The sequence below is a fragment of the Monodelphis domestica genome, chromosome 1, assembly GCF_027887165.1.
Source record: "Monodelphis domestica isolate mMonDom1 chromosome 1, mMonDom1.pri, whole genome shotgun sequence".
Taxonomy (NCBI): Eukaryota; Metazoa; Chordata; class Mammalia; order Didelphimorphia; family Didelphidae; genus Monodelphis; species Monodelphis domestica.
In genome coordinates this window covers 193,859,769-193,885,539 of record NC_077227.1, presented here as the reverse complement: position 1 = coordinate 193,885,539, position 25,771 = coordinate 193,859,769, and the positions used below count along the sequence as shown (strand labels likewise).

At 36.4% G+C, this 25,771-nt stretch overlaps 2 protein-coding genes across 7 annotated transcripts in view; both read left to right on the top strand.

Annotated features, from left to right (window-relative positions):
* The window catches only part of ARHGAP11A (Rho GTPase activating protein 11A), a 31,114-nt gene extending 23,060 nt beyond the window's left edge, over nt 1-8,054 (top strand). The window contains exons 9-12 of the mRNA XM_001380792.4: nt 912-1,038; nt 2,065-2,173; nt 5,208-5,346; nt 5,674-8,054. Coding sequence (XP_001380829.1) covers nt 912-1,038; nt 2,065-2,173; nt 5,208-5,346; nt 5,674-7,268 — 1,970 coding nt within the window. The 3' untranslated portion in view covers nt 7,269-8,054. The remainder of the gene's footprint in view (nt 1-911; nt 1,039-2,064; nt 2,174-5,207; nt 5,347-5,673) is intronic.
* Nucleotides 8,055-8,363: 309 nt separating this feature from the next.
* The window catches only part of SCG5 (secretogranin V), a 72,045-nt gene continuing 54,637 nt past the window's right edge, over nt 8,364-25,771 (top strand). The window contains exons 1-2 of one of the 6 annotated variants that reach the window (XM_007480001.3): nt 8,364-10,164; nt 18,242-18,473. In XM_007480001.3, coding sequence (XP_007480063.1) covers nt 18,257-18,473 — 217 coding nt within the window. In that variant the 5' untranslated portion in view covers nt 8,364-10,164; nt 18,242-18,256. The remainder of the gene's footprint in view (nt 10,165-18,241; nt 18,474-25,771) is intronic. The other 5 variants (XM_056810228.1, XM_007479999.3, XM_056810227.1 and 2 more) reach the window with 5 other exon arrangements.

The window sequence follows — 25,771 nt, the reverse complement described above, 5'->3', positions numbered from 1 at the left end:
TCAGATAGATCAGAAGAGAACCTGGAAAATGAATTGAAACCATGAAAAGAAAGAAAAAAGTATGGGAAGAACTAAGTGATTTATTAATATAGTAATCTAAATAGCTGAGCGAATTAGCTTTTATGAGTTGGGAAAACAGAGGGAATGTGATATTCTGCCCTGGAGAAATTAAGTCAGAATTTTTATATTGTTATGATTGATTTTTCAGGTAAGAATGTTACTGATTATATCAAGTTTATTGGTTAGGCCAGCATTATAACTATAAAGTGATCCAGGTTTCCATGGCCTTTTTGTGGCCAGAGATGACCTGAGCTGGGTCAATCATCCTAATAAAGATTTTTAGGATTATTCAGCCCCTCCCTTAATCATTCTAAGACATCTTTAATTGGCATATAACTAATTAAGAGGTGGTCCGTCAATCATCTACTTCTCCCCATACCTACATCAATGGGAAACCTGTACACAGAAAAAAGAACCCTTGTCCCATTCATTTATTAATCATATTTTGTTTAAAAAGTAAAAAGAGGAGGATATTCCTGGGAATTCTAAAGGACAAAAAACCCGGCAAAAAACAGCCCACTACATGGTATCTTTCACCCAGATCCCAGACACAGGAACACACAATAATTCTCTCTTAATATGCAGGAATTAATACAGCATATGAAAACTACATTCTCACCATATAGGACATTATATTGTTAGCAGAATTTAAAACAGAGCTAAATATCATCTTAGTCCTTTTAAAGTATAAAATGAATAAATTAGCTTTTTATGTAACAGGAATATGAAGGAAGGTCATTCAGCCAAAGAGTTTAAAATATTTTTTGGAATTGAAAAGTCTCTTAAAAGTCAGTATTAGTATTTTATGATTTTTAAAAAATCAGTTATTTTAGATGATGGTACTTTTATAGTTCAATTTGTAGAAAGTCCTGGCACATCTTCTCAGAATTCAGCCTCCCCCATAGCTGTCAGTGGAAATCTGTCCAATACAAGTGTTCAGAGGCGAAGTAAAAGGATTGCAAGCAAAAAAGTATGCAGGTAAGATATCTCTGTATCTGATAATTTGCTTTCAGTTATAGTTTCTACAAATTAATATGACTAATAATAAAACATTTAAAGTTTTTTTTACATTCTTATTAGTAAAAAACATTTTCCTTTTTTCCTGTATCAACTACAGAAAAATTCACAATCTAAAAACCATCTCTGCTTGATTAAAACTTGTCTTTTTTGTTCTACTGTATATAATTTTAATCTGTTAGTTGTGATTTAAAAATCTATTTGATTGGAGTGGTTAGATGGTTCAGTGGATGGAGAGTCGGGCTTGGAGATGAGAGAGCCTGGTTCAAATCTAACTTCATGATCCTAGGCAAGTCACTTAACCCTCCAGTTGCCTAGTCCTTACTGCTCTTCTTTCTGCCTTAGAGCAGATAAATACTTAGTATCCATTCTAAGAGAAAGTAAGGGTTAAAGGGGGAAAAAATTGTTATCACAAGCACATTAATTTTAGAACAGAAATAAAGTTTTCATATCCCAACTATTCAAAAAATCTTAGATCTAGAATAGACTTTTAAAAATCATTTGCTTTAAATTCTCATGTTTTAAATGAGGAAACTCAAAAAGTTAAGATATGTTTAAGGTTCCATGTAGCTAGTTAGGGGCTCCATCAAGAGTATCATTTTAGGGGGTAGCTGGGTAGCTCAGTGAATTGAACCAGGCCTAGATACGGGAAGGTGTCCTAGGTTCAAATCTTACCTCAGACTTTCCAGACCTCATGTGTGACCCTGGGCAAGTCATTTAACCTCCATTGCCTAGCCCTTACCTCTCTTCTCTCCTAGAACCAATTCAAGTATTGATTCTAAGGTAGAAGATATGGGTTGTGTTTTTTTTTTAATATCTTTTTGTTAATTTTATTCTTTTAGGAGATGAACACTAAAACCTATTTTGGATTTTTATATTAAATTTCATACTTAGGAAGAAAATTGTCAACAATATATGCAACATAGATTGTTTTTTTTTTCAAAAATTATTTTTTTCTTTCCTCTCCTCCAAAAACAATGTTTTTAGGGTGGAATCAGGGAAAGCAGGTTGCTTCTCCCCTAAGATAAGTCGTAAAGAAAAGCTCCGAAGATCCCTTCGTCTTAAGTTTAGTCTGAAGAAAAATAGCAGAGATGTAGTGAGTACCTCTGATACAAATACCTTCATTGTTTTATTTCATTCATCTTTCAGACATGTAATCCTTGTGACTAATTTGCCTTCTAAACAAAAAATTTCTAAATCAGCCACCAAATACTGTTAAAATATCTAAATTTTTAGTAATCCTCAAGTAAAAATTTGTAATATGAGTAGAAGTTTCTTTCCAGACCTCATGTTTTATATGTATTAGACTTTTATAACTACAAGGAAATTTACATTTTATCTTAGAAGTTTTTAGCATTTTTATTTGTATTTTTTTTTCATTTTCCAATATACTACCTTCTTTCTTGGTAGCTGTCCTGAATAACAGACTGAAAAAGAAAATAGTTCAGCAAAACAAATCAACATATCAACAAAGCCTAATATTATCTATAGTGGCCCATCTACATAGTTCCCATTATCTAAAAATGAGGAAAGGATATGTATTTTCATATCTCTTCCTTGGGTATTACAATTTCACTGCATTCAGTTTTCCTCACCATGTTTTTTATATTTATATTTTTGTAATTATACTGTATTCTTTGTTCTATTTTACTTTGCATTGTTTCATATAAGAACAAACATTTTCTCTTTATTCCTCATATTAGTAATTTCTTAAAGTACAGCAATATTCTGTTATATTTATAGGTCACTATTTGCTTATCCATTTACCAATTGATGGATATCTGTCTTTGCTGCTACAAAAAATATATTTATCAATATACTGGTATATATGAGACCTTTTTTATCTTTGATCTACTTGGTAGCAATGGGGTTTCCAGGACAGACAATATGAACTTTTTAGTTACTTTCCTAAACTATTTCCAAACTGCTTCTTTCCAAACTTATTGGACTCACAGCTCCAGCAATAGTGCAAGTAATGCTAGACTGCTATTTTTTTAATTAAAAATTTTTTTTAATTATGAGCTTTAAAAGAACAGAAATGAAAATTGTATATAATAAGCTGTCAACTTCTTTTACAAGTGTAGTACTTTGGTTTTTTTAAAGTGAAGTAAATGTTAAATTTAACATGATAGTAACAATTGCCCTGTGTTTGTTCCCTTCTGAGTGTCCTTCAGATTTTTATTTTTCAATGTTTTGCTGACCTTTTCTTTTTAATACACACATACATATATATCTGTGTGTATTATTAATATTATGGTTGTTTTTAGTATTGGTATCACTTGATATCACTACTCACTATCCTCATCCTTCTCCATAACTCTTTTTTTCAAAAATCGAAGCCCTGCCTTACATAATCAAACAAATGAATGCAACATTTTGGCCCTTTCTAAAAATATCTTTCTTAACTATTCACCTCTGTGGCATTCATATGTTTATTTAACTATTCTCTAAGTATAGGCATTCACTTTGCTTCCATGTATTTGCTACAAAAAAAAAAGTGGCTAGAAATATTTTGTTTACTCGTGTCTTCCTGCTATCTTTGATATGCTTGTCCTTCTACAATTCTACTTCTCACTTCCCATCTTTTGTGATCTGCAAGTTTTCTAGGCATGAAATGAAACTTCAGAGTTGTTTTAATCTTATTAGTGAGGCAATCCTTCCTATAATTATTTAGTCATATTTTAAGAACTTTGTTCAGTTTTTGACCTCATAACTACAGGGGAATGACTTTTAGTCATATATGACCGTATCAGTTCTCTCTAAGTTGGAAAAAGACACTTATCAGCTATTTGGTGCAGTTTTTTTTTCCTTGTTAACTGCTTTCCTTATTCTAATTCTGTGAAATTTATACATAAATTCTTCAATTTCATGTAATCAAATTGGCTGATAAGGCTTCTACCCTTAGCTATAGCTTTGAAAAGTACCTGATTGCATTCTCTTCTAATTTAAAAAAAATGCTTAAAAAATAAATATTCAGGTTATATATCCATTTGGAGCTTATTGGGGACATATAGTGTAAAATATTTGTTTGACCATGATTTTTCTCAATTTTTTTTTTCAAGTTTTCCCAGCAGTTTTTGTCAGAATTTATTGATTTGCATCCTCAGCTCCTGGCATGGTTATTGTCACACAGTGAGCAGCACCTTAACAGATACTTATTGATGGGACTAATATGTAGGAATTTCTTTCCCCAACAATTTATGTCCTTGGGTTTGTTGATTACTTGGTTACTGAGGGGGTTTTTTTAATTATGAAAAATAACCATATCCTAAACTATTCTAAAAAAATTAGAAGAATTATGCTACTTTATATGTTTTTGCAAATCCCTTTTATGTCTGACTTAATAGAAGACAGACGCATCTGCTTCAGCATAAAACCAGTTGTAAAACATTGTTTTTTTTTTGAAGTGAAGAAAATATAGCCTTACATAGATAGGCAGGTTGAAAATGAAGGGAATATTTTAATAGGTAAATGATGCCTTAATATTATTATGAAAATAGTTTTGACCTTTTGGACCCTCTGAAAGGGTCAGAGACTACTTCCAGAAGTCTGCAGACACATTTTGAGAACTGTTAATCTAGTGTTTTCCAGTGATCTCATTTTTTTTTTCAACTAATATCAAATAAGTTTGGTAATTACTGCTTTTTAGTATAATTTGGAGTTTGGAAATGCTCTTCCCTTTCCATTCCTACTTTCTTCATGATTTTCCTTTAAATTAGATCTTTTGTTCCTCTAACTGAATTTTTTGGTTATTTTGTATTCTACAGAATATTCTTGATTATTTGATTAGAATCTTTATATTATTTTTAGTTATATTACATTGATGTGTGCCCCAGACATGAGTACAAATAGCCTTCCATTTCCTTAAGTCATTTTTTAAAATTAAATTTTCATAAGAAATATATTACAATTGTCTAGGACTTAAGAATATCTTGGTATATTGGCTCCTATATACTTTATATATTTTAAAATTATTTTGAACAAGACTTCTTAGAAATGTTAATTGTTAGTTTCATTTACATCAATCTTGTTATTTTTCTGAAATCATTGTTTTACTTTACCTTACAATTTGTAATTGAGTAATTTCATAACTAAAGTTTAAAATTTTTTTTTTCCTTTTTTCTGAAAAGAACAGATGTTCTGGAATGACAAGATATGAACATGTTGGACGACGACTTGCAAGTCAACAAGATTTTAAAAATAGGATTCAGTCTGTAAAAACTGGACTCCTTTTCAGCCCAGATGTTGATGAAAGATTAACAAAGAAAGGTATATATAGTATCTTTATAATTTAATAAAATTACTTAGAAAATTTTTTAAGATTAACAAAGAAAAAAGATAACTTATAGTTATCCTGGCATTAAATCCTAATATTTTTGCTAAGTATTTTGATTCATAATTATTTTTTATGAATAGTTGATAAGTTGTCTGATTCTTAAAATGACAGTCAACTTCATTTTTAAAAACGCATCTGTGGTAAAATATTGGATTCAATTTAGTTTGTGGGTGCTTTGGAAATAAAATTAGCTGAGACAATTAATATCGCACACTGATTAAGTTTAAATGTATTCAATTTCTGAACCAATTAATTTTTAGGGTCAAAGCATATCAGCAAATCTGAGGAAAATTTGCTAACTCCAGAACAAACAGATGGTGTGAATTACCACATGTCTTGGACTAGACCTAATAATACCAGTTTTCAAGAAATTAGTACAAATGAGACATCACTTCTTGTGGGAACTTTTGACAAGGAAAGCAATCCTTCTGGACCTGTTCATATGGTTGAAATGTCACCTGAATTTTCCTGTGAAGTCACAGATATTAATATAAATGATCAGCATGAAAATAGCCCAACTGAGAACTCAATAAATGGAGATGAAAATAATTTAACCACAGAAACTTTAGTGAAAGTGCAGAAAGCATTTTCTGAATCTGGAAGTAACCTTAATACTTTGATAAGTGACAAACCTACATCAGAATATGATTCAAGGAAAGAAAACTTAAATGAAATATCCAGTGTAGAATTTATCTCAGAGGAAAATATATTTGAAGCTAAAGACTATGATGAAGTGACAATGATATCTAAGGAAAAACATGATGAAAATCATAACAATAAAGAGGATTCCATTGTTTTAGAAAGAAACTTTTTATTTGATCAAATTCAAAATCAGGTAAAAGACACAACTATGGAATCTCATACTGTTCAGAAAACAATTAAGTCAGATGAAAGTCGTCATTTAAATACTTCCTTGGACTATTTAAATGAGCAAGAATTTCCCAGTAATGACAAAACAAATAAAGAACTCCCTGTAGTAAAAGAAATCATTACAATACAAGAGATTAAAACTAGTATTAAAGAAAATGAAGCAAATTGCTCTAATTCTAAGGAAGTTGTTACTAAATCTTTAGGGCATATATCAAAGTTACAAAAGCCTAGGAACATAAGAAGGGTTAAGCAGCAGTCATTGGTCCAAACTTGTGATAAAACTCTTTCAGGAGATTTTCAAATGTCAGAACATGGAAAGGTTTCAGACCACATACATTGGTTTAACAAACTTTCATTAAATGATTCGAGGACTGAAAGCAAAGTTAAGTCACCTCTAAAATTTCAGCGTACTCCTGTTCGTCAGTCTGTCAGAAGGATAAATTCCTTAATAGAGGTGTATAGACAACCGGAGAGGTACATATCAATCGGCTCTAAAGAGATGCCTTCCCCATTGGTTAAATCTGTGAGCTGTGATGGTGCGCTTTCCTCTCATACAGAAAATACATCAAGTACTTCCTCTGCTGCTCTTTGTTATTTAGATCATAATAAGCAAGAGCAAAAGTCTATGTCAATTGACCAGTCAAGCACAGAGCCAACTTCAAAATCAAGCATGGAATTATCTTCTAAATCTTACTCAGTGGTGAGGAAACTCTCTGACTCATGGAATACTTCTGTGAGACCTTCAAGAGTTTGCAAACAGAAGGTGATACTTGGTAGCCAAATAAAGCCAGTCTTGGATGACCTAACTAATCATGAATCATTAAAATCTGTTGTAAATACAAGTACTACTTTTTCTGTTGGTACACAAGAAAAGAATGTTGTCAGAAAGACATCAGGAAGAGAAAGGGTTTGGTATAAAGGTTCTCCAAAGAATCCCATAGCAAAGGTTCAGCTACTGCCAACAACTAAGCCTCTGGAATTGTAGTTAAAGAACATTTTTTTCTTGATTTAATAATGTATATAGGATTAAGATTCTGGTGCTTGGAATGTAGTCTATATCCTTGCAAGTTTGTAGCTCAGGTTGACTATTAGTTTTTCCTGGATATTTTAAAATTTCAGTGACAAATGTCTTCGGTTTTTATGCTTGTACAAATTTAACTGCCCTAATTTTCTCAGATATGCCCTTTGGGGATTTAAATTTTATCATGACTTCTTAGAGATTAATTTACTTTTAAAAAATTCTGACTAGAGTTATAAAAGTTGTTGGAATTTTTTTTTAAGATAACTTTTTCATAAATGGCTTTAAAAATGACAGGAAGACTAGGCCATTGCCAATTTTAATTCTTAAGTTAGATAAAATTTCAGCAAACTTAGATATAACAAGGAAATAAATTAATTTTATTTTTGTCTTATTTGATTCATTATATTGTTAATGTTTGTGAAAAGTTTCATTTGATACCTTTACTATTGATACAGCATGCTTAAAATTTCTCTTGTGTTTTAAAAAATGTTCCAACATCATATATATTTAACGACAAGTGGATTCTGCTATGCGTGGACCTTTATAACGTGTTCAAATCTTTCTGAGTTATTTGGTGATGTCTAAATCAGGCCAATGTACTATGATTATAAGGCAGAAAGAATTAATGACTTTTAAGCCATACTGTATGTTTAAAGTTAATTTGCACAGACATGTTTGTATCTGTTATCTTGTCTTATTTTGTAATTAAAAGTATTTAAGAAAGAAGAGTAAAACTTGAAGCAACTTTGATCATTGGTGATTTCTTGTATGCAAATAATTTGAATTTTGATGTAATTGAAGCATCAATGTACATTTGACTTAAGATGAAGACTTGTAATAATTATGTTTGTATTATTTATTTAGCATAGATATTAAAATAAGAATGTCCTGGAAAATTGGTTGTCTTGAACCTATAACAAAATTGTCACAAGTTGAAGATAAAATGTTTTATAAGGGGAAGAGCAAGATGAGTTTGGTAGTGATTGAGGGAGAAAAATTAAGTCTGGAATGGTAGGTGTTTATATTTTATATATATATATATATATATATATATATAGTGGTAATAGGAAGTTGCTGAAGATTTTTTGAGTAGAGCAGTGAAATGGTTAGATATGCATCAAGGATAGAGACTGGATCTGTAATTTCTTTGACATAAAGATATTCTGGAAGAGGAAACCCCCTCTGTCAATGGAGTCATTATCTTTCCCATGTATAGTTTTTGTTAATTCCCTTTCACTGAGGGATTGTGAATTGCCCCAGACACACAGCTAGTAAATGTCAGATGTGGGACTTGAGTTCAAATGTTCCATTTCAAACCTAATTCTCTAGTCACTATCCTGCTAAAGTTTGATCACAGCTTTTATTGTAGTCCTGAAATAGGTATATTGATTCAAATACTCTGCACCATGCTGTCTCTAGGTCTTGTATTCCTTTGAACTTCTGTTTTTTGAATTTCATCAGTGAGGGAAACAACTATCAAAACAAATTATGGAATGTTCTGCCACTAGACTCTTAGAGTTGCCTGGGGCACTAAGAAATTAAGACTTGTCCTGGGTTGAAAATACCAGGTTTGAAGCTGGTTCTTTATCTTGGGCACCAAGCTTCCTTTTTCTCTCCTCCACTTTATTTTCCTCCCTCCCACATTCTCATACATCTCTCCCCAGTGCATTACCACCACCCCCACCTCACTACCAAAAATGGGTTTGAATTCCTTTATTATAAAGTTGCTTTATTGTTTCTATCACCAGACTCCTAGATCTTTACAAATGCAGTTCCTGAGCTGTTCTTTTTCCACCTGCTTTCTTCCATCTACATGGCTATATATGTAAGCCCTTCCACCGTCCCTCAATTTAAAAAATGCAATTTGTTATTAAAATCCTTTCTAGAATGACATGATTGAGGAGGAAGAGATAAACACTAGGATATCCCTTATAACATTTTTCATTTTAATTTCAGTAATCATTCATTTAAAAATCTCCCATGTTAAAGAGCACCATGGTAGGTCCCTTCCCAGAGAGAGCTCACACTTAAGGTGCCTAGGTGATAACAGTGGATGAAATATTGTTTTTGAAATCAGGAAGGCTTAAATTTGAATCCTGACTCACAATAGCTGTGACCCAAAATAGCAGTTTAATGTAATGTTTACCATAGGATCATATTGTAATAACCAAAAAAGAAATGCCTCTCTTGAAGATCTCCAACTTTTCCTCGCTGCCCCCTCAATATTTATAATTCGTTATTTCCATATCTCCCCCATTAGACTTTTTGTCTATCTTTATCCTTAGCTCCAACACAGTGCCTAGTACATAAATAAAAGGCGCTGGCAAGTGCTTATTGACTGGGGAGTCTTCCTGGACTGGTGGAATAGTGTCTCCAGGCCTCAATTTTCTCTAATAAAGGCTCACCTGGTTGTGGCATGAAGGCAAATGAGATTCATGTAAAGAGCTTTGCAACCCTTAAAGCGTTATAGAAACGCTATGTTATTCATCTAGTTGCTGTTAAAAGGTAACATAGATACGCCGCTCTTTATAAAAATAAGCATTAAAGGGTTCCAGAGATTGTGGGAGCAGCTAGGTTTGAGAAAGGTAAAGATGAAGAGGGTAGGGCACTGCTCATTCATCCTTGAGTGCTCACTCAAGGCCCGGCGGGGTGGGTGGAAGGTGCAGCGCCTGGGAGGAAGGCTTGGGGCGGAGAGGCTGCTGTGGAGCCACCTGCCCAGGGGAGGGGCGGAAGGCGGAGCCGGAGCTACAGAGGGAAGGGGCTGACGCACTCGTGGTTCAAGCCAGGCCCAGAGAACTGGGCAGACCCCCGGAGGATTCTCCCCCTTAGCGGTACGAGCGAGTAATCCCGAGGAAGCGAGGCAAGTCTTCCCCCATCTCCCCTTGCTCCCTTTGCACCTTGTACAGCCGCAGGCGCTCAACCAGTCTGCTCTCTGAGATGGAGAAGCAGCGGGACTGGAGCTGAGGCCCCAAGGCTTTGTTTTGGGATGCTGGAGGGGGGCTGGGGTGAAAGCTCAATATTGTGGGAAGTAAAATGGGGGAAATCAGCCAGGAGAAAACGGTAGCGGTGGGGGAGGGATGGGGCGGGCCGAACGGAGATCTGATCTCCTGGCATTGTATTGTGTCGGGAAGAGATGGGCACCCACCCCGCCTTCACCGTCCCGGGAGTGATGGAGATGGGTGAGGCGGGCCTTGGCTTCCACCTGCCTTTTTGACAGGGATCGCAGGTTCTTCCCTAGTCCAAGGCTGCGTGTTCTTTTGCTGCTTTTTTAAGGATGGATTTAAAATAGTGTAGCCGCATTTCCCCCCTCTCCCCCCCAATTGAACAAACAAAATACATTTTAGATTCAAGCATTTCATGAGGGGGCGGGGGGGAGAAAGAAAAACTAGCTTTCCTCCCTTATTTTGTCCAAAATTTAGGTTACTCAGTAGGAGAAAAAATAGAAGCAAAGGGAGGAGGAGGAGGAGGGAGCTGAGATGCTTCCTGGGTGAAGGTAATTCTAGGAGGATAAATGATTTGACCGAAATGCAGTGGTGGGGAAGGGAGAGGAGCCAAGATTTAGTACAGACTACCTGGGGAAGCTTATTTTTTTTTCTCACAATAGTATCCCATCTGTTCCAAATATCCATCTTCCCTATTCCTTAAAATTTTGGAAAGTATAGAACTTGTGGCACTATGGTGTACTGGAAACAGGTGCTGAACTGGGAGAAATGGGATCTGAGTTCAAATCCTGACTTATATTCGCTACCTTTGAGGCCTTGGAAAAATCCCAACTTCCCTTGGCCTCAGTTTTCTCTCATAAAATGAAAAGATTGGCTTTGGTTACCCCAAAGACAGCCCTTACTCTATGGTGATTTTCTCTGCCTTTCCCCATCCATATGGGAAAATATTTTGAAAAGTTAAGAAAAAAAAAGGGTAGAAGTTAAAAATACTGTACAATTTGTGAGAGCATCATGTGGGTAAGGTGGAAAAAGAGCTGTCCTGTGCCAGGAAGACAGGATCAAGTCTGCCTATGCTGACTATGTAAGATTGGGACAAAACTTATTTGGCAGTAGGAATTTTCTCACTAAAAATTAGGTATCTAAACAATGAAATAAGTTGAGACTAAGCAATTTTTGTTTGTTAGGCAGAGTTAGGGATGGGAGAAATGGAGATTAAACAATTTCACTTGTTCACTCCAACTCTCAGCCCCATAAAATCCTGAGGAGTGATGACACTAGAGATCCCTTTTTCTGCTGACTGCCATATAGGTTTTCTTTGTCTCAGTAAGGTGGAAATCTGGAAGTTTGGGGAGACAAAAGCTTCAAAGAAACTGAGCCTACATTCTTGTAGGTAGGCAGTGCTGGTTCATTGGATTACTGGACTTCGAGGCAATCACAGGGGTTTACTGGAGCCAGCTAGAACCTGATAGGGCCAATCGTTAAATTTTCATTTTTATTCTTTAATTAAAAAAAATATTTTTTTCTCTTCCAGATAACATGTAGATGCAATTTTTACTAATGGTTTTTTGACATTTTGTGATCTGTTCTTTCCTTCCCTTCTCTTCCTCTCCCCTCCCAGGTAATATGTTACAAATGTGCCATTATGTAATGTGTATTACCATTGTTCTTCATGATATAAAAGAAGACAGCTTTCATTTATACAAGAAAAAACTTTGAAAGAAATAAAGTGAAAAATGATGCATTTCAATCTACATTCAGACTCCACTAGTTTTTTCCATGGTGGTAGATGGTCTTTAAAAAAAAATACCTTGCCTTCTGTCTTCGAATCAATACTGAGTATTACACAGTTATATATGTGTATAAAGTTATTAAGCTTCTGAGTTTTTTTTTAAATCTCAGGTCTTCTTGTTTTGTAAACTTTAAAATATTATTTAAATTTCAGACATTATTTCTTGCTTTTCTTCCATGCCATTCCTTCTGTGTGGAATAACAATGCAACCCTCACTTGCACTCATCTTTGCTTGTTGAAATTATACTGGTCATCTTTTAATCAGGGCCCAACTTAAATGTTACCTCCATCATGAATGAGCCTCAGAGTCCGAGAGGTGTACAGAGGTTTGGAAATCATTTAAGATGAGCTAAGCCTCTCATTTTGTAGGTAAGTTATCTTAGACCCAGAGAGTTTAAGCCATTTGCCCAAGGTCACACCGTTAGTATTGATAGTGTCAGCATTAGAATTTTACTTTCCAATAATGACCAGTGTTCTTTAGTCGACAACACTACCTCCCTGTCCTGCCATCATCCTAATTACTCTAAAAGATTCCCAGTAATTATTCTAAAAATGTTTATTGAATTGAACTAACTTTCTCCTTTTCATGAATTATTTGAATGGTAACCCTTTATACCACTCATCTGACCCTTATGGTATCTTGTCCTGTTAGTTACTTCTGTATTTGTTGCATTTATCCTTATGAGACTAAGGTGTGTGGAGACCTCCTTCCCAACACTTAACATAACTATACTATGTAAGTCTGCATTTAATATTTGTGGAATGTATGAATGATGGTATCAGCAGCAACTTGTCCACACAACCTACATCCCATTCTCTCTGACCATATCTCCCTACCCCCTCCCCAGTCACTTTTCTTTTTCTTACTATTATATGGCTTCCTAACTATTCATCCTTGTTGGCCCTTGCTGTTTAGGAAAGTGAGATAGGGAAAAGGAATTAAAAAGGAGAAATGATATTAACTACTTCTCTCATTAGCAAGGAAATCTACCTACTTTCTCCTGATTGGGTACGGAGTAGTGATAATAGAGGGGATGTGCATCTGTGGAAGATTCCTTGAAGGCTCTTAGCATGTAGCTTGGAGGAGAGAGGACTCAGGGAAAACATGATAAATAACTCTCTTCAAGGATCTGAAGTGGATGGCATGTGGAAAGATTAGACTCATTCTTTTGGGGCCCAGAGGACAAGAAACAGGAATGCCAGATGGAAGTTTAGACTTGATGTCGAGAAGAATTATTAAAAAAAAGAAAAAGAAAAAGAAAAATTATTTAACGATTAGAACTGTCTAAATGGGGATGGCTCCCCCTTAGTCTAGCTCTTCAAGCAGAGGACTGAGAAGGGGAGGAGGCAAAAACTGACCCCAATGTCCTAGAGAAAAGCTAAGGTCAAAATAGCATGGTCTTGAGATAAATAAGACGTTGAAATAAATAAGGAGAGACTAACAGATTCAAACAGCATAATCACTGGTCCTGAGATAGCATATGAGAAGGAAGGGGAGTGAGAAAGCTCTCAGGGCAGCATTATAAGTCAAATTCTCTTCTTCCCCTTCCTCCCTCCCCACCCAATATGCTAAGCAATCTTATATAGATTTTACCTATGCAATCATGTTAAAACATTTTCCCATGTTAATCCTTTTGTGGAAGAAAAATTGAACCAAAAAAAGTTAGTGAAAAAAGTTTGCTTTGATGTGGATTTCAGTTCTTTCTCTGGAAGCAGATGGCAATTTTTATTACAAGTCTTTTGGGATTATTTTGGATCATTGTATTGATAAAAATAGCTAAGACTCATGGTTGTCCATTATACAGTATTCCTGTTATTGTGCACAATGTTCTTCTGATTCTGCTTATTTTGGTTCTACTTCATGTAAATCTTTCTAGTTTTTTCTGAGCTTGTCTTGATTGTCCTTTTTTATAGCACATACTATAACTTACTCAGCCATTCTCCAGTTGATGGATATCTATTCCCTCATTTTCTAATTCTTTTCCCCCACAAAGAGTTGCTTCAGATATTTTTGTACATAGAAGTCCTAATCCTTTTTTTTTTTAAATCTCTTTGGGATACAAGCCTAGTAATGGTATTGCTGGGTCAAAGAGTATGTTTATAGCCATTTGGGCATAGATCCAAATTATTCTCCAAATGGTTAAATCAGTTCAAAACTTCCCCAACAGTACATTAGTATCTTAATTTTCCAACATCCCCTCCAAGTTTGTCATTCTCCTTTTCTGTTATAACAGCCAATCTGATAGGTATGGGATGGTACCTCAGAATTCTTTTAATTTACATTTCTTTAATTAATAGTGATTTAGAAAATTTTTTACAGGATTGTAGAGATCTTTGATTATTTTGTAAGAGAATTCCCTGATAGGTCAATTGTTAAGAAAAATTTTCCTTATATTAAAATGAAATCTGCTTCCTTGGAATTTCCATTTATGGTTCTATGTTCTCCTCTCCAAGACCAAGCAGAAGAGGTCTAATCTTTCTTCCACAAACCATCTTGGTATGGTGTAGTAGAAAGAATACTGGATTTAGAACCACAGGATCTGGGTTCAGATTCCAAGATATTCTATTCTGAAACAAATAGCTGTAACTGTGTCTTCTTAATTTTCTCTTCTCCAAATTTAGCATCCTTTAATCTTCATATTACTATAAAGGTTTTCTAACCCTTTTTGATTATTGGTATAATTTGGTAATATCAATAAATTTGTCCTGTGTGGACAGGCTGTTGGTGTGACTGAGAAAAATGGCTTCTCAGAGCAGCCTAAGAATTTTGATTCAGCCAGTTGTATAAAAAATATACTTTTATTATAGGTAAAAAAAAAAACCAAAAACTAATGAAAGGGATAGTAAAAGGAAAAGAAATTCTTATAAGTCCCTACGCTAATAATGCTTACTCTAAACACCCAAAAATCCGATCTGCAAAGATCTTCCCCAGAGTTGAGACTATTCTCTCTTCCTATTTTATCTAAATCCTCCCAAACCTTAATCTCTAAATTATACACAAGAGAATCTCCACAGCCTATCTCCATAGCTTATCTCCACAGCAAATCTGCTGGGGCTTGCACCAATGTTTCACCCAACAATCTCCTTCACTTGTCAAGTCTTTTAGATGAATCTTTATATGTGAAAAACAATGAGATTTTCCCAATCGAGCAGCTCTTAGGACCTCCTTTCAGAACAGGGTCAGCCCAAAGAGTATAAGTCAGTTGGATAAATGTCTCTTGTAAGGGGGGGAAAAGGGGTTAATTTTAAAGGAGTTGGACTGTATTCTTTAAGAGTGTGGTCACCAGGAATTTATATTAATTCCAAAGAGATTTTCATTTAGAATTTACTTACAAAATGTAGAAAGAGTGAAGTAAGAAAATCAGAGAGAGGATAACGTAAGATATCTAAGTCTCTCTCTCAAGAGGTAAGTCTCTCCTGAAGTTAGGTTTGTTTTTTTTTGTTTTTTTTTTCAGCAAATCCAGCAGTTAAGAGCCAGCTTTTCACTTACCACATGCCAGTTAAAAGGAAGAGATTTTAGAACAGCCTTACCAGGAAAAGGTCTTGGGTCCAACCTCCACTCCAAAGAATGAAGAATTGTCTCCACTTCCAAAGAATGAAGAACTCTCCCTCACAGGAAGTGACAGCTCCTTTTAAAGACACTTTTTTGCATCACTTCCTGTGTCTTCCCCTAATTTTATGCCTACCAATCACAGTTGAAGCTTTGCTTTAAGACTGCCCAGGGGCAGTTAATTTAATTCTGATTCATCACCCACTATTGCACATGTGGGTCACAGAGCTCCCACTTAATGATTAAGTGGGATGTTTATACTTTTAGTGATTAGATCTAAAAATGGGCAGATCTCCATACTCAACTTTTAAGTAGGGTATTTGCACTTTTGGTGGTTAAAATCTAAAAATAGGCAGGGGTTACAATTTTAATCTTCATAATCAGGGGAGAGTTAATTTTAATCTTCACATTCTCAAAGCACTCTGGGAAAATTCTCTTTTACCCATAAATCCATTCCATTCAGATCCATTCCAATCAGATTCCATTCAGATTTTTTTAAAGAAACCTAACTTATAACTCTCATGCATCTATCAATAACTTAGGCTACTTAACTCTATTTCCTAATGAATTCTTAATTAATAAATAATTCTTTACAATATGACATGGTTTCAAATCTCCTCACTTTTTTGGGCAGCCCCTTTTGTTCTCAGAACTGAATGCAATGCTCCATATATTGTCTGACCCAGCCAGAGAATGGTGGGATCACACAAGAGACCTCCTTGGCTTTTAATGTTAATGAAGGCTAAATTCTAAATTTAATTTTATTGTTGTTGTTGTCACATCACATTTTTGACATGTATGGAGTTTTTGGTCCATCAAACCCACAGATCTTTTTTACTTACATTGCTATGTAACCATATCCTGCCTGTCCTGCACTTGTATTGTTGGTTTTTTAAATGAAATGAAAGACTTTTAAATTTTAATATATTTCACTACATTCCTAGACCTACCAGACTGGCTAAAACGATAAAAGGGTGGTGACAGATGTTGAGGATATGTGGAAAAATGGGACACTAATGCATGGTTAGTGGAGCTATGAACTGATCCAACCATTTTGGAGAGCAATTTGGAATTATACCCAGTGCGTTATAAAATTCTGTATATCTCAGACCCAGCAAAACCATTGCTGAATCTATTTCCCAAGGAGATCTAAGAAAGAGTAAACGAACCCATATTTCCCCAAATATTTATATTAGCTCTCTTTGTAGTGGTAAAGAACTGGAAATTGAGAGTTTGCCCCATCAATTGGGAAATGGTGAACAAATTATGGTATACGATTGTGATGAAATATTGTTGTGCCAAAGAAATGATGAATGACCTGATTTAAAAAACAAACATGGGAAGCACCATATGATACAATACAAACCAGGATAACACTCTATACAGCCACAGAACTAAATATTATAAGAATAAATTGTGAATGTTACCTCCAGAAAGTGAACAAAAAGGTAAAACATAAAACACATAATTTTTATGAACATGTTGACTTCCCTGATGATATCCTTTGAGGTTTTGGAAGGATGGTGAAGGAGCAGGATTTATTATGCAGATATGAAGGAAAGTAGGTTAAACATATAAGAGATTTGTGATTTCTTTTGTGTGTTACCTTCTTTTTCTTTGTGTATTTTGGTTTTTAAACTTTTGGATGTAAACCGTAAAATTCCTTAGACTTATAAATGTTGGAAATTTCACCATTGGGAAATTTCATACTTGGAAAATTTCTTACTGATAGTCTATTGGAATGTGAACCCCATTGGCATGGGAGGTTCCTCCTCCTCCCTTCTTAATAATAATAATAATAACAATAATAATAATAAATTAATAATATAAAAATTAAAAAATAATAATAATAAAAAAGATTATATTATGGAGGCACCATGATAGAGATCTGACTTTTAAGCCATAAGAACCTGAGGTCAAGTTCTACCATTTGTATATACTAGCTCTGTTATTCTGGGAAAATCATTTAAGCTCTCAATATTTTAGGAAACTCTGAGATTATACACTTACATTGATACAGGGAGTTTCCTCATATAGGAGGTCCCTATACAGGTCTAGTGTGTATCCCTCTCATTATATTTCACCTCATTAACTTTAGCCCATTAATACCCATTTGGATCACAGTATATCAGCTTTCCTTCCTAGCTATGTGTCATCTGAAAATTTAAAAGCACAGTATCTATGTCTTCCTCTAAGTTATTGGTAGAAATGTTGAAAAGAATAGGGCCAAAGACCAAATTTAACTTCTTTCCATCTGAACCCTCCACCCTCCAATCTGACATCAATCCTTTCCTCATCACACTTTGGGTCGGATTAGTCAGTTCTGAACCCACCTAACTATACTGTCATCCAGTCTACATTTCTTCATCTTGCTCGAAAGAGACTTTATTCATCAAAAAATACTATAGTCACAGTCTTGACAACAAAAACAAATAAGGTTCGTTTGACCTGACTTGTTCTTAATACACCCGTACTGGCTCATAGTGATCACCTCTTCCCTTTCTGAACACTCACAAACCTACAATTTCACCAGAATTTGCTTTCAATTTCAGTAACCTGAAGTTTCAACTGTCTACTTTTCTCCTTTAAAAAAAAAAAAAGATGGAGCCCTTTGTCTTGGTGGCCTGTTGATAGTTGGTGTCTCTTCTTTTTGCAGGTGAAAATAGGCTCCATGATGCTGCCTACCACCTTCTACAGTGTGATATTTTGGCTGGCATTGGGATGGACTCTATCATCTGCTCATAGCCCTCGGACCCCAGACCGAGTCTCAGAAGCTGATATTCAGAGGTTGCTCCATGGAGTGATGGAACAGCTGGGTATTGCCAGACCCCGTGTGGAATATCCAGCCCATCAGGCTATGAATCTTGTGGGTCCGCAGAGCATTGAAGGTATATTTTTACCCACTCTTGGTGTTGCTTTTGCTTTCTTTAATTGATTAAAAGTCTATCACATATCCTTGACTCCACTCTTTTCCCACCACTTCCCTTTTCAAGGCTTTATACCCACATATTTACACAGGGCTGTACTAAGGCAGGATTTGCTCTCTATCCTAGTGAGGATGATAATGATCCCTACTCTGCAGAATTGTTGTGTAGATCAAATGAGAGATCGTTCCCAGAACAAAGTCGATGCTTAAGAAATGCTTATCCTTCCCCCTTTCAGGTCCTTCCATCCAGTAACTCAGAAGACTGTGTTTGGTCCTGCTTACACACATGTACTTCTGTCAGTAACGTGGCACGGCTGTTGATTTAGGCCATCTTGCCCATTTCCATTAGGCCTCTCGGACTGCATTAACTTGAGTCAATATCTGTATCTCTGTAAAAGCAGGAAATGCCTGATTAGTCACCCAGCTGTTGTCATGGAGAAAAGGTTCCTGTGACTTGCAGAGTTTCCATTAATATCTTGGATCCTGATTGCATGTGCACTGATGGAGAGTTAGTAGCTCACATTTGGAAATTCAAAATTAAATTATTCAAAATTGTATTTTAACCAGCCTTGCAAAAAAGGAAGGAAATTTTTTTTCTACCAGGACACTCTTTTCCTATGGTGCACCTGGCACACTGCCTTATAAGCAATTATCTTGGTTGTGTGACCCTAGGCAAGTCTCTTCACTTCTCAGTGCTTTAAGCCAGTAGTCCAACTTAAATAGAAATGGGAGCCACTAAATCTTACTTCTTAAAGATCTCTGCAGCCTGTATATTGACCCAGATATATCATACAGTAATATATTCTAGGTTTAACTATTTTTATGCATTTTACTAAATATTTACCAATTACATTTTAATCTGGTTTTGTATGCCCTTTGTAGTGTTATGGGCCATGTGTTTATTTATTGAATAAAAATCCTTACCTTCTGTCTTAGAATCAATACTGTGTATTGGTTCCAAGGCAGAAGAGAGGTAAGGGCTAGACAATGGGGGTTAAGTGATTTCCCCAGGGTCACACAGCTAGGAGGTGTCTGAATCCAGATTTGAACCCAGGATGCCCATCTCCAGGCCTGTTCTCTATCCACTGAGCCACCTAACTGCCTCAAGCCATGTGTTTAACATATCTGCTCTAAGCAACTCTGTAAGACTGTAAGTCACTGAAAAGGTGCTGACCTACATAGGTAGAGGGAATTTCTTCACCTGAGAGTTCTCGATACCATAAGACTGCAAACTACAGCCTTGGGCCAAATCCTGACTACCTGTTTTGAATTAAGAATGGTATTTACATTTTAAACTAAAAATTTGTTTTTAAAAATATAAAACAATTTTAAGCTCAGAGGATTTGGCCCATGGACTACAATTTGGCCATCTAAGCCCTGCTCTATATAGCAATGAAATTCCAGGCCCACAGTCCCTAACTCTGACCTTATTCTCTCAATCAGTATTGCACTGATTTTGGTGTCAGAAAAGCTGTATTTGACTTGCCAAATTGTATCATATGAAATTCCCTCAATTTCAATTTCCTGATCTGTCAGATGAAGTTGGTCATACTTATACTTATTACCTGGTAAGATTGTTGTTTTTAAACTCTTGCCTTCAGTCTTAGAATTGATTCTAAGGATCTGTTCCAAGCAGAAGAGTGGTATGGGTAGACATTTGGGTTAAATGATTTGCCCATGGTTACACAGGTAGGAAGTGTCTAAGGCCAGATTCAAACCCAAGACCTCCCTGTCTCCAGGTCTGGTGCTCTTTCCACTGAGTCACCTAGCTGTCCATGGGTGTGTCTGTTATTAAACCTATATTTCACATATACAAAGCCTAGAAACTCTGTTTTCTTCATTAAAATCTAATTTCTTTGAAGGCAAGGACTCTTTTTTTTCTCTTTCTTTGTATTAAAAACCTAAACACTTGATAAATGCTTATTGATTGATTGATTCCTCTTTTAGTGGAGTATAGAATTTCTTTCAGAAAGCTTTTGATTTCTTCATAGTGGTTATTCCCTTCACTAATACATAATGCAACTTTTCCATGTCCTAATAGATGGTTGTTGTGAGCACTTATAGCAAAAAGCACCCCCTGTGTGGTGGACCACTATATAGTCCTGGACCAGCATCAGGACAGGTTGGCTGGACTTGTTCAAAGCTGTTAAGATAACTGTTGTATCTCTGTACAGTCCAGAAACAAAGATGCTCTAGAACTACTTAGCGTAGTGCTTGGCTCCTTCCTGTGTTATAGTAGCACCATTTTTTATACCTCTTATCCCATCTTCATTACTTCTCTGCCCTTCTTCCATTTGGTATTGACTCCACTTTTGTCTGAATCTTCATAATTATGAACTTAATACATTTATTTAATTGTCCTGGCAAGAGGAAGGTCCCTAATGATGTTGAGGGGTTCCCTGTGGAGGATTTATGTTGGGAGAAAATGGGCAAGAATCACAGAATAAAGAAGTATGAGTGGGTTGTAATCTGTACCATTCGAGGGAAGCACCCCAATGAGTGAGATCCTACATTCTCTTCCAGGTAGATGCCAGAATTGCAGAATATCAGAGCTCAGAGAGACCTTATAGAACCTAGAGTCCAGGAAACTCAGACCAGACTTGAGATTTCAGAGACCTGATAAATATTATGCAGACCTCTGCCTAAAAAAATTCTCAAAAATTTTTTTTGAGAAGAGAAAACAAAGATTTCTGTAATACCAGTGCCAAACAAGTATTATAAACTTAGAACAACCTTGCAATTTAAGTTTGATGCCAGGGATCTTATACCTTTATTGGAAACTGAGGCCAGGAGACTTATCTGAGGTCACACATCTGGTAAAAAACTGAGTCAGGGTTAGAACCTACATCTGTCTGGGTCAATTCCTGTGCTCTTTCTATTCCCTGTCATCATCTCATCTTGTCTAAATCCAAATTCATCATTCTCCCTCACCCAGTTAAACTGTTTTCCTTTTCTGATTTTCCTACCCATCTTCAAAATACCACTATTCTTCTAATATCCCAAGCTTGAAATTTTTGAGTAATTTCAGGGGCTGCCCTCACTTTCACTTCTGACATCCAATCAGGCACTGCATCTTGTCCATTTTTCCTTTGAGATGGCCCTCCCTCTCCATTCCCACTGCTACCACCCATTCCCAAGGAAGGAGGGAGATCCAGAAGGAAACAACCTTTTAAGTTCCTACTATGTGCCAGGCACTGTGTACTTCGCAAATATTGTGCCATTTGATCCTCACAACAATGCAAGAAAGTAGATGCTCAGATTATACTTCCATTTTACAGTTGAGGAAACTGAGACAGACAGCAATTACATGATTTGCTCAGGGTCACACAACTAGCAAATATCTGAGGTCAGGGTCTTCCAAACCCCAGGCTCAGGCCTGTATCTACAATGTTACCTGGCTGCCTCATCCTTTAAATTCCCATTTCTGTAATGACCTCCTAACTGGTGTTCAAGTTTCGTCTTTTCTCTTGCTTCTTCCTTTTTTCCTGGCCCCAATCCATTTTATAGAGTGTTGCCAGATTAATCCTTTAAAATACTTTCAATCAAACAGAATTGGTGGTAGGATCAAGTGAAATAATATACCCAGTGTACTTGTAACCAGCAAGGCCTATATCACTGTAAGGGATTATTATAATGTCAGGATTATCCACAACCTACAATGTACCCTATCAAGCCTAAATTCCTCTGCCAAGGTTTCTAAGCTCTTCTAGGATCACAGCCCTTCCCTCGCTCTCCTATGACAGCAATGCCATCTTGCCACCTCACAGCTGATTCATTTTTTATACCCGTATGTTTCAGGGTCTAAATAATATATAATCCCTTTGTGATAAACATTTAATGATGTGAGTCATGACATTGTTAGATGAGAATATACAAATGACAGGGCAAAATTAAATTTGAACCATTTGGCTGGCAGTATTGAAATGAACTGACCCCAACTTAGTTACAAAACTCGCCTAAAAATATCTTTGAAATACAGATGTCAAGGTGAGTTAATATTCCCAGCTAGAATGTTGTCCTTTTTGTTACCTAGGCTTCAAAATTCCCCTCCCCAACTCCTTCCTTCCTTCCTCCCTTCCTTACATCTTCCTTCCTTCCTTCCTTCCTTCCTTCCTTCCTTCCTTCCTTCCTTCCTTCCTTCCTTCCTTCCTTCCTTCCTTCCTTCCTTCCTTCCTTCCTTCCTTCCTTCCTTCCTTCCTTCCTTCCTTCCTTCCTTCCTTCCTTCCTCCCCTCTTTCTTTCTTTCTTTCTTTCTTTCTTTCTTTCTTTCTTTCTTTCTTTCTTTCTTTCTTTCTTTCTTTCTTTCTTTCTTTCTTTCTTTCTTTCTTTCTTTCTTTCTTCCTTCCTTCCTTCCTTCCTTCCTTCCTTCCTTCCTTCCTTCCTTCCTTCCTTCCTTCCTTCCTTCCTTCCTTCCTTCCTTCCTTCCTTCCTTCCTTCCTTCCTGCTTTCCTGCCTGCCTTCCTGCCTTCCTTCTTTCCTTCCTTCCATCCTTCCTTCTTTCTATTTCTTTCTTTTTTTCTTTCCACTGAAAGGAAGAGTAAAGTGTCCCCTTTGCTGTTAGGTGATGTGATTTTGTAGAAATTTGGGAGAGGCAATATGGGGAAGTAGAAAGCCGTGGGACCTGAGCTTGAATACTTTTTGTAAGACTTCTTGTGCGACATTGGGTGAATTACTTAAACTCCCTGTACCTCAGTTTCTTCATCTGTAAGAGGGGTTTAGGAGAGATCACATCTAAATTTCTTCCCACTCTACATTGGTGGACCTCCTGGGGAAGGCTTAGAGAGCTGCATCTCCTTAAATGACATTCCTGTGGTCATGGAGCTAGTGTGAACCCAGGTCTTTCTGACTCCAAGGCGAATCCTATATCATCTATACCAGGCTTTTTCTCACTGCTACAAGGCTCTCTCAAAAGACACAATTTATTTAATTTGACATTTTTACCATACAGTTGATTCTGTTTCCCATAGTTGGCTGAGGGTAGGAAAAATTCCCCAGATCTTAAAATTCTGTGATCCTGGACAAGGTGCTTAACCTTCTTGGGCCTCAGTTTCCTCATCTGGAGGGTGGACCAATGACCTCTGTGGTGCTTTCCAGTTAAGAACAATCTTTGATCCTTTGAGCAGTGTGTGGTGAGAGGCAGTTGTGACTTTGTAGAGAGCTAGTTTTAGAGTCAGAAAGCTCTGGGTTAAAATCTTGATTTTTATCACACACTGAATGTATGACTCTGTGAGTAATTTAACCTCTCGGCTCCCAGGCAAATATAAGACTACAAGTTACAGAACAGATGCTAGTATGTATTGGAAGGAGTTTCCTGACTAGAAGCTTCCTATATCAATAAAATCAGTGTTCTGGACAAAAAAAAATCTATTAGAATTTTTAAAGAATTATTCAATCCAAGATAGGAAAAGGCCATTTTTAATTTTTAAAAGTTTGTCACTATATTTCCAAGATGATTTAGAAAATGTCTTAATATGAGCTTAGTGTAGTAGTAGTAGTAGTCTCTTGGTAACCGAGGATGACTATTGTCTTTGTGTGTTTTTGGGCACAATGACACCTGTGCATGAAGATTTAAGTGGAAAAGTCAATGCACAGAGACAGTCCCACTCTCTCGGCGTTGGAAGCCTGGGTCCAGTGGCACGAAAAGTCGTTACACCTGGAGACTTCCTCAGCTGCATTGGATGGCCGTGTTGTCTTTTGTGCTCCAACACGCCCTAAGCACTCCACAGTGCTTTGCTGTGTCGCCCTCTCAGCCATTGAACCTTCTTGTTGGTTTCTTCCGTCTGTTCAGCAGAAGCAGTCTTCACATGCTGGGTGAGCAAAGCCCTGGTTCACCAGGGGTCAACGACCCGATGGCTACCCTCACAAGGTTTAGCCGGCCTGTCGAAGCCGTTGCCCGGGGTGTGGCCGCTGCCGCATGCTAGCAGCGAGTAGGAGCCACAAGTGAGAGCTGGGTGTCAGGTGAGGGTCTGAGGCTGGAGAGCTGCCCTAGGAGGGCACGACAAGCCCTCCATACCAGAGATACTGCCCCTCCCTGAGCACCCCGTACACCCTGCTTAGTGTAGTAGAAGGAGTAAAATGACTAGAAAAAGAGGAAGGGGCCAGGTTATGTCTTGTTCTGGTCAATGATTCAATTGGCCATTTCTTTAAAAAAATTGTTTTTATTTATGTCCATATTTTTTTACATCACCACAGTTTTCCCCTAGTATCATTTTGCCTCCCTTTCCCAGAGATCCATCCCATATAATAGCATTTTTTAAAAGATAAAAATGAAAAAGTAGAACAAAACAGCACCACAAGTTGAAAAAGTCTGAAAATATATGCAATGTGCACAATTGGATATGCACCTCTATGGCCAAGATTAAAAGGCATTTCTAAGGGGGCATCTACATGGCTCAGTGGTTTGAGAACCAGGCCCACAGATGAGAGGTCCTGGGTTCAAATGTGATCTCAGACACTTCCTTGCTATGTAACCCTGGGCAAGTCACTTAACTCCTATTGCTTTAGCCCTTACCACTCTTCTGCTTTAGGACCAATGCACAGTATTGATTCTGAGCTGGAAGATATTAAAATAAAAAATTTTAAGGCTCTTGGTACCTGTTTGCCATCAATCAATCAATCAATCAATCAAGAGTCATTTGTTAAGTATTATGTACCAGGCACCATGATAAACTCTGGAAATACAAACACAATGAATGAAGCAATCCCTATTCTCTTTTATAAAAATAATGATTTTCCCCTATAATATGAAAAAATGATTTTTTAAAATATTCCATTTTTTAGGTTTTGAGTTCCAGATTTTCTCTCTTCTTCTGACCCTTCCTCCCTCCTTGCCCTACCTCCTCCCTGAGATGGTAAAGCATGTATAATCATGTAAAACATTTTTTTATATGAAGAGATCTCTTGGAAGAGAGCTCAAATTTTAAGAAAAGAGAAAAGAAAATGAAATCAGACTATCAATTCTCTCTCAGAAGGCAGATGGCATTTTTACTGCATTGCTGAGAATAGCTAGGTTGTTTACAGTTGTTAATCAAGAAATATTGCTGTCAGTGTGTACTGTGTTCTGGTTTTGCTCATTTCAGCGAGCACAGGTTCATGTAAGTCTTTCCATATTTTTCTGAAATCATTCTGCTTGGCATTTTTAATAGCACAGTAGTATTCCATAACCATCATATACCACAACTTGTTTAGCCATTCCTCAATTGATGGACAACTCCTCAATTTCCAATTCTTTACTTCCCCAAAAGCTGCAAAAGATGTTTTT